Genomic DNA, 9,539 nt, shown 5'->3' with positions numbered 1-9,539 from the left:
TATTTGAATATCTTGTTTCGATAAGCTTCTGAGTGTTTGATCGAGGTGTTCTTCGGTATAGTGCTAAAACCGAAGAACTGTAACCGTCTTATCCTGGGAGAAATTACGTTGAACCCGGTGCACTGCTGATACGGGGCGTATATTTTCTTCAAGGCAAGCAGTTATTCTGCGATTCGGTTAAATAAATATTAACGACTTCAAATTGGACTGAGAATTGTTACGATACAATTCTCGTTGTAAGTTTTCTATTTAAATTTCTTGTCGTAAATAGCGTTTCTAATTGTGTTTTGTTATTTGTTCCAACGTGGTTTTATTGCTTTTGATTTCTTAAATCCGATTGTAACATTTCAAAACATCGTTTCGATTGCTTGAAATCAAATTATTTTTCCAACAGAATTAAAACAGAGTTTGACCCTCGTTCCTTCACAATTCGGTTTATGGTCCATCGGCAGAAACATTTTGATTAATTTACAATAAAAATAGAAGAAAACCTACAAAAAGCTAATGGATTGAACTAATTATTAGATAACTACTAAAAATAGAAAATATTAGTAACTTCTTACGTAATAAAAAAATATTTATAATTATGACAAGATAAAGATAAAAAAAGCTAATCTTAATTTATTAAAAAAAAAAAAATTGACAAAGACATCCCGTTTTTAGCGACCACATTATTTTCTCTTAATACATGAAAATTAAAAAGAAAACAAATTCCATGGTAGCTATTTAGCCAGCTCTTACACAGGGGCAATTTCGTCATAACAAAACCAAACATAAGGGCCCCACCCACTTCATATTTCTTTCTCCTACAATTAAACACACTGCTTCCCTCTTTGCACTGTTAGCTGAAACGCACTCATCCATACATGGCAACGACGACGTTGAGTCGAACTTCATTCCCAATCTTACCCTCCCAAAATCCAGTTTTCTCCTTTCTCTCCCTCTCTACTTATCTCCGGCACTCTCGCCGGAGGCCGGCTTTCGCCGCTTCCTCCTCCTGCATCAGATGTAGACTGCGACGGAAACCGCCGACGGATGCCGACATGTCTGGCGCCGTCTCCTTGCAGTCCACCTCCCTTCGACGGGACTCGGAGACCGGAGCCTTGTTAGATTCCGGATATCGTAAGTTCTGGTACTTATGTTATATGTTAATTTCGTCATGGATTTTACGTTCTGCGTGAGATTGAAGGTGGAGTTTTGATGTTATATGGGAAGATTAAGGTTCTACTTTTGAACCGTGTGATTGATATTACAAAATGTGTGGATTTTTGTGGATAGAAAGGCTTGTGGTAGTGGCTAGACTTTGTTTAAATAAATTATAAAATAATAATTAAATCCATCCAAGAAAGTTTATTATAATAATTTCTTTTGCGAAAGATGATAATTTCGCAATGCTCTCTCTAGTGAAGGCAGTAAAGAAATGAAATGGATGATAAATTCAAATGTGATAATCTATACTATTTATTGAAATGTAATCTATACTATTTATAGGGGAGACACCTAAAATAACTACGAAGATTGACAAAGCTTTCGTTGCCTAGTATGCAGTATATTTCATTCTTCCATAAATAACCATTGTTCTAATAGTTAAACTTATTCCTAATTTTTTATTTCATACATATTTGAAATTAATTTAATTATGTAAATTTTGATCAATAATTCATTTTACCTTTCTTATTATCTTATTCAATTAAAAAATATAACAAAATTTAAACTATTTACACATATCAAGTGTGTTCCAATCGCTACTATGCTAAAGCATATTTCTAGGAGAAGTGTATATAGAATGGGAGTGGGATTCTCCATTTTTCTACTTGGCTTCTTGTTGATGATCATGTGACATTCTTTGCTACCATGGCATGTAAAAGTTCTTATTTAGATTTGTATACTGGGAATTTGAAAAGAATAAAGTTGTTTAAGCATGAAGAGTGAACTTTATTATTTGTTATTCTAAGATCTAATGTTAAGAATTTGTATTACACTCGTACGTTAGACATAAGTGTTAATACTTCAAATATACTTCTACATCTTGTACTTGAGGAAAAAATATTAATTTTTTGGATTTGAACTCTTTATGTATATGTATATTACCACGGTAATCAATGAGTTTTTCAATCGATTTTGACATTTACCTAAATTTTTTTATACTAACCTGAAAAATTAATATGATTAAATAAGTATAAGCTGGATATTATACAATTACAAGTATGAACCTTATTATTTTTAGAATAACATTAGCTCTTGTTAAGTACTAAGATCATTATTGTCATAATCATTAATTAGATTTACAGTATATATAAGATGATTATGGTATAATTTAGAAGTGAGGGTACAAGCACTGAATGTTAAAAATAATAGTTCTAAAAGAAGCTCTATTGTGGCGCACCATTTACTTTTGTCTTTTCCTGAAATGATTATGACAACATCTTTTCTGTCCATTTTCCCTATTTTGAGGCTAATATTAATTTGAAGATATTAGAAGCTAGATAACCTGAAACTTCTAGATCATTCTACTCTTGGTGGTCGCACTGCTGACTTGCTCTTTTCATGTGATGCTAGTATATTGTAGGAGTTCCAAGAAGTACATTCTTGAAGTTCTTCCAAGTTAGTTGCACTCTGATTTTATTTTGGCCCTCATCATCTAGAAACTGGGTTCTTGCACATACATGGTAGCTCTTTGCCTACTGATATCTGTCATCTGGCTGCAGGAGAAGGGAGTGTGTTGACGACCACTGTGGATGATGATGCGACCTCATCCATTAAGACTTCTGTGCGGAAGAAAAAGTACTCTACTGTATCGACCAGTTTCTTTGGGGTTGACTTAACTGCGGATAACATAGCTGTTGCAATGGTATATTTTGTGCAAGGTGTTTTGGGTCTCTCCAGGCTTGCAGTCAGTTTTTACTTGAAAGATGACCTACATTTGGACCCCGCAGAGGTATTCATATATACTCAATTGGATCACAAGTGATGAGTGGACGCTTTACCTATTTTGAATTAAGGCATACAGGTTTGGGATAAATTATAAGTTACTTTATTTCTGGTTTTCTCTGAATCCCTCTCTCTGTACAAGGACCCAAAAATTTGGAAATAAATGCTATTTTTGCACTAAGTCTATGCTTTCCACCTACTATGAACAAATGGAGAGCAGATGCATATACTAGTGAGACAAAGACTGTTGAATCAACCTGGTGGCTCAATTTTCAATCTAGACCCTAGAAGTGTTTCAGCTGTGCATAGATATTATTGTGGTGAAGAGCTGACACATGTTGCAATTTTCAAGTATGAACTATATGATTTGGAAAATTTTACTGTTATCATATTTTCATTATCTAATGATGCCTCCTTGCACTCCATTCCATCTCTAGCCGCTCCATTGTGCACAGAAATTGATTGGACTTATGGTTCTAGTTTCAGGATGTTATTTAACTTGCTTATGATCATGGGCTTTCTTTGTATACTTTGAACGCCTTTTACTTGTTCCTCCTGATAAATACATCAAGGACTTACATTTATACATGTTTGACTAGACAGCTGTCGTATCTGGTATCTCATCATTACCTTGGCTTGTTAAGCCCCTGTATGGATTCATCAGGTGCAGATCAACTTACCCTAATTATCGATTTCCCCTTTCCTCGCTTTGGTCCTAAATACTGAACTTAGCTATTGAAGTGTTGTTACAGTGATTCGTTCCCGCTTTTTGGCTATCGAAGAAGGTCATATTTGGTTCTGTCAGGACTTCTAGGAGCTATCTCATGGAGTTTGATGGCTACCTTTGTTGATAGCAAATATGGTGCTGCTTTTTGCATTCTTCTTGGATCTCTGTCTGTAGCATTTTCTGATGTTGTAAGTATTATTAATTTGAGTTGTGCTTTCTAAAATTTCCAAGATGTTTGTGATGATGACAATTCTTTGCAAGTCAATTAGTATGGGAGGTTAGGATGTAGTTTTGCAGAGATAGAGAAGAAGGTACATGTCTTTGTCATCAGTAGAGTTGTTGACATCTGACATCAATATGTTTCAAGTGATCTTGAAGATTGAAAGTCTCGAAACGGGTTTTATAGTCACTTTGTTTACCTGCTTGGTATGAATATTGTTCTTCGCCTTCTTGGACTTGAAGATATGTGATATAAAGATGCCCTATTAGGTGTCCTCAATCTTGGATTTGTCAAATGGGGCTATCAGCAATTTTTTGTTTCATGATTTCTAGTTTCGACTCTTCCCAGAATTTCTTATCCTTCATTTATTTCCAAACACTTCATACAACTATGCCAGCTTGGATTCAAGTTTCATTGTGACTGAAACTAATGAGACTTGTCCCTTAGTCTACTTTTAGAATAGTAAACTAGAAAGCACTTAGAAATTAGTCATGTTAATCAAAACATCTGAAGAGATGTACGTTTATGTTTTATAGCTTGTATTTTGCATGAGTAATTTGGTGCTTATGAAGATTCTTTTGTCTTAAAAGTATATTTATGTCATGTTTGATGTGGGTATACTATTTTGTCAAGTAAGAGTGGTGGATTTCCACCACGGTGACACTGACCTTTTGCAAGTCGCATACTGTGCTCATGTTTTTCTGGTAGTTCAAGTTCATTTCATTTATTGGCTGAGATCTCCTAATAAACTTGCATAAACTAGATTTACATATGAGCAGTGCTTGACTTGGCTGCCTGTATTATATGGGGCTCAAAGAAGATAATTTGATATCTTAGACATTCGTTGAACATGGTAGATCTGTATACACTGAATCACAGAACTCTTTATCCAAATGTTAGCTCAACATATTCCAGAGCCATTGTCTATTGTAGTGAGTCTTTATCTGTTACTTCATTTCTCCGCCAGCTAACCTATAGATGTAAAGCATGGTGCAGGTTGTGGACTCAATGGTTGTAGAGAGGGCTCGTGGTGAATCACAAAGCATGTCTGGATCGCTTCAGTCGCTATGTTGGGGTTCTTCAGCTTTTGGGGGCATTTTAAGTTCCTACTTCAGTGGTTCATTGGTGGATGCTTACGGTGTGAGGTATGCCACATGGTCTATCGTTTCATGGGTTACTTACAATGTTCCCTTTAAAATGTTTTCAGTTTAAGAAAGACCTTACACTTCTCTTTAAATTAGATATGAAATAATATATTTCTGAAACAGAACATCCAATCCCATCTTCTAAATGTTATCACATGTATTCAAACTGAATGAGATGGCATGTAAATGTTATAAACCTGGAGAGGAGGTTTTGGTAATTTCCAAAAGTGGAAGGGTTATAATAAGTAATCAAATAAGCTTGTACAAGAGGTTGTTTAATTAAACCTTCATTTATGCTTTTCTACTTACTGATGAACTTCTGAACACTTGCAGGTTTGTCTTTGGATTGACATCTTTGCTTCCGCTGATCACATCTGCAGTTGCTGTCCTTGTGAAAGAACAGCCTGTGGTTGGCCAGGCAAGGGGACAGAATCTTTTGTTGAGCAGTTCTGCCTTTCTAGCAAGCTCAAAGAACAGCATTACGCAGTTGTGGGGTGCTGTAAAGCAACCTGGGGTTTTTCTTCCCACCTTATTTATTTTCCTATGGCAAGCAACACCTCAGTCCGATTCTGCCATGTTTTATTTCACGTATGTCGATTGAGATCTTGATGAATATTATAATGTCCTCTTATGTCACGTTAGTGATGTTTACTAACTATGAAGTTTCTGTATCCAGTACGAATCAACTTGGTTTTACTCCAGAGTTTCTGGGACGTGTGAAGCTTGTCACTTCTGTAGCATCATTAGTTGGTGTTGGACTTTATAATGGTTGCTTGAAAAGCGTCCCTCTGCAGAAGATATTCCTCGTGACCACTGTCATTGGTTCAGCTCTCGGAATGACTCAAGTATGACTTGCTGATTTGATTATTTGGACCCTCCAACCTTTAAAATGCATTTGATTGGACTTATGTGCTGTTTTTTAGGTTTTGCTTGTAACTGGATTGAACCGGCAGTTTGGTGTCAGTGACGAGTGGTTTGCGATTGGCGACTCGTTGATAATAACAGTCCTTGGTCAGGTATTTCTTTATCTGCCCTGATATCTTTTAGGTAATTACGATGCACTCCTTGGAGTCAGTCGAATTACTGACCGTATGCTTCCCCGCTTGAAACTGCCTACGTTTCGTCATTGGAAAAATCATACAATTATCTTCCTTCTAGAATTAGAAACAAATTAGTTACATCTCCATGTTTTTGAAACTAAAGCATTATTACCCTTTCTTAGGGTAAATTACAACAATCTCTCCCGAGGTTTGACATAATTGCGAATACCCCCTTGTTGTTTGAAAAATTACAAATACCCCCCTGATGTTTGATGAAATTATGTAATCCTTGGATAGAGGTATGAAATTGTCAACTATACCCTTGCTGTATTTTTTTTTAACAAAAATAAAAATTTGTGAAAAAATCGGACGGAGTGGATGAAAAAATTTAAAAGATTATAAATTTGATGGAGATGTTTTTGTAATATTAGGAAAAGAAGGTGTAAGGTCAGTAATTACACCAGTTCTCATGGAAGCTCGTCGTAATTAACACTAACATTTACGCTATTGTACTTTTCACAAGCTTAACAACAAGTGTCATTCTCAGGTATCGTTCATGCCCGTTCTTGTACTAGCAGCAAAAATATGCCCGGAGGGCATGGAAGCTACGCTCTTTGCAACCCTCATGTCCATATCAAACGGTGGCAGTGTTCTTGGAGGTCTGATCGGGGCTGGACTAACTCAACTGTTTGGTATCACTAAGGACGAATTTGACAATCTGACTTTACTGATTATCCTCTGCAATCTCAGTTCATTGTTACCTTTGCCTCTACTTGGTCTCCTTCCTCAAGATATATCTGATGTCGACTCTAAAGATTGCGGTGATGTGCAAACGGAAACAAACTAAAGATTGAAACCTCCCAGTTCATGAATTTATTTTGATAACTTACGTAATATAGTTTTTAGGAGTAGTAATAGATGCATAAATAGTTGTAAATAATCATATGGTGATATAGATTTACAGAGTTCTATCGGTTAGACAAAGGTTGGCATATATTATCACTATTTGTTTTTAAGCAAGATGTATAGTGTCTAAATATTTTCTAGAGATTTTCAAGTCTTTGTTGATTGTCAGTTAAGCTGTAAATGGTCGTGAAGCTATGTAGACAATGTCACATAGGCAACAAGGTTCACATTTCTTGATTTAAGGTGTGAAGTTGTAAGACAAGAAGTAATCAAAGTTGCCGTGCTTAAAAGTGAGAAAAATTGAAGTTGGAGTGCTTAACAGAACACTTATAAGATTTATAATTTTATCAATAAGTTGTAGAAGTTAATAAGAAATCATTTGTAATTTTTTGTTGGGATAATTATATTTATACATCTTTATCTATGGTTTATATGAAAATTTATCCTTATCTTTTGCGTAATTACAAAAACCACTCATGACAATCTAAAAGTAGTAGTAGTTTGTGTAATGATATTACATTTTTAAAAGGTGTATGTATAATTTTGTAAAAAATCGGGATGGTTTGTGTAAATTATGTAGAATGATTTAGTAGGTATATATGTATTTTTTTCAAAAGATAGGTAGTTTGTGTAAATAGATCATACGGAATGAAAATATAACTATTTTTTTTTTTGTTTGAATCAACTTTGATGTGTTCACAAATAGAAAGTCCAAAGTAAAGGCCACTTATCAGCCCAACAGCAGGCCTAAAATGCGGAGAGTCAAGGACTGTGACAAGGACTTGTCCCTTAGAGACCTAATGCCATCATGGCAGACAACGAAGCACTTGTCCAGGTGGAGAAACGTCATTAGAAGAGGGACATGATGAGAAAATCCAGGAGGACAAACCCTTGGAGAAGTGGGATCCTCACTCCTCTGAATATGATAGACTTCCTTAGATTTCTCCAACTAACAGATCAGGACTCCAAGAAGACTTATCTATTGGCAACCACCTTTCCTACTCCCTCAGAGGCTAGACTCCCTCACTATTGGTGGACTTTGAGTACAAAACTAGGTTCACTCTCCTCAAGCAGGGACCGGTTCTTCAAGCATTCATAAACAATTTTTACTACACATAAGCATTTTTGCTCACGACTTTCATCATAGCTTATTGTTCTTCTTCCATGTTCTCCTTTCCTACATTATTACCTCAATATTATAAATTGATTTGGACATTGGAGTGTTTATATATATATATAGATTTCTTTCTCTTAAAGCATGCAAAGAATTTGGCCCACCAAGGAGCTCAAGTCCATAATTAATTCTACAATTGCGTTTTTTGCAGGCTCAAGTGGTGTCATCTGTGGGAGCACAGAACTAGGATGTGAGAACTAATGAAAGCTCCAAATAACAACCTCAACAAGCAGAAGGCTGTGGAGGCCACCGGGAATACTCAAGCTCTCCAGGTGACGGTAGACACCTCTCGAACCCCGATTAGAGGACCAACGGTCGTAGGATCCTCTAGGCCCTCTGAACCCTCAGTGGACCCTGCACGGAACAGTGCGTCGTCAGACACCTCCTCAGGGGGGCTGTCTCCAGGATTGATGGGGGCTACACAATAGATAATCGCATCTGTGGTTTGAGAGCAATTGATGGCGGTGATGCGGTGACTTCGGTGGTTTCCATGGAGGCCGAGGCGGTTGTTGAGAAGGGGGCATTCCAAGCCCAAAGACAAGTGGCCCCCTACGAGGAGCAAGATCAACCCCCTCAACTCCTACAAGGATCCCACTCCAATGGATAGCTCATTTGGAGTGTATGCAGAAAGGACTTCAAGACGTCCAACATCAAGTCATAGGAGAACCTTTGGAGAAACATCATGGAGTCCCTTTCACTGAAGTAGTCATAATGGATGAAATTCCTTTAAATTGTCGGACTCTTGCCATTATGGAATCCGATGGCACCTCAGATCCCCAGGAGTTTCGAGAATGTAGCTTTCCTACACTGTTACACCTATGGAATCAAATGTCGGATCCCCGTCACCATTTTGCAAGGGCTGCCACCAATGGTTTAACCAATTGTTGGCAGGCGTGAGTGGAAATTTCAAGAATTTCGATCTTTGTTCTTACATCAGTTCTCTAATAACAGAAGCACTGCAAGACAAAGCTCAATCTTTTTGCGACCCGCTAGAAGGACGGGGAGTTCCTAAAGGACTATATCCACAGATTCCACATAGCTGCCTTGGAGGTGCCCTCTGCCACCCAAAAAGTCTATGATAGTGCCTCTCTCAAGAACTCCTGGATGAGGACTCCTTCAAATTTTTAGCCAAGAAGCCTGCCTCAAGATTTGATGGCCTCCTGACTTGGGCGAAAAACTATATCAACATAGAGGACGCTCAAGCCTCCAAGAGAGGAGGATGCAACAAGAAAAGAAAGGAGTCCAAAGAGGAAATCCCTCCAAGAAAGCAAGGCCGGAATTATGAGTCAAGAAGTCACCATTTCAAAGAGGAGCCTTGTGTACACCCCTTTAAATACCCCTATCACTCAAGCACTCATGGTTGTAAAAGGCAAAAGCCTGCTGGCTTGACCCAGAA

At 37.2% G+C, this 9,539-nt stretch overlaps 1 protein-coding gene across 2 annotated transcripts; it reads left to right on the top strand.

The window, feature by feature from the left end:
- The first annotated feature begins 822 nt into the window (after positions 1–822).
- On the top strand, positions 823–7,211 carry LOC105157010 (folate-biopterin transporter 1, chloroplastic). 2 transcript variants are annotated; one of them, XM_020692204.2, is made up of 10 exons: positions 823–1,122; positions 2,560–2,604; positions 2,709–2,938; positions 3,531–3,595; positions 3,684–3,846; positions 4,875–5,023; positions 5,357–5,611; positions 5,700–5,868; positions 5,947–6,039; positions 6,611–7,211. In XM_020692204.2, exons 1-10 carry the CDS (start codon positions 867–869, stop codon positions 6,908–6,910), a joined length of 1,725 nt encoding a protein of 574 aa, XP_020547863.1. In that variant the 5' UTR covers positions 823–866; the 3' UTR covers positions 6,911–7,211. The 2 variants fall into 2 exon arrangements, with proteins under 2 accessions (XP_020547863.1, XP_011071602.1); XM_011073300.3 differs by lacking the exon at positions 2,560–2,604 and having other exon boundaries at positions 824–1,122.
- The last annotated feature ends 2,328 nt before the right edge of the window (positions 7,212–9,539 follow it).

Source organism: Sesamum indicum, linkage group LG3, assembly GCF_026168435.1.
Source record: "Sesamum indicum cultivar Baizhima isolate 11 linkage group LG3, ASM2616843v1, whole genome shotgun sequence".
Lineage (NCBI taxonomy): Eukaryota > Viridiplantae > Streptophyta > Magnoliopsida > Lamiales > Pedaliaceae > Sesamum > Sesamum indicum.
This window is presented reverse-complemented; position numbering and strand designations above follow the sequence as displayed.

Bases quoted from the DNA above. Each gene is read 5' to 3' on its own strand.
- LOC105157010 (XM_020692204.2), top strand. From the start codon at position 867: ATGGCAACGACGACGTTGAGTCGAACTTCATTCCCAATCTTACCCTCC. The intron at 3,847-4,874 runs GTAAGTATTATT...AGCATGGTGCAG, and splicing joins CTGTAGCATTTTCTGATGTT to GTTGTGGACTCAATGGTTGT. The intron at 5,612-5,699 runs GTATGTCGATTG...TTCTGTATCCAG, and splicing joins TCTGCCATGTTTTATTTCAC to TACGAATCAACTTGGTTTTA.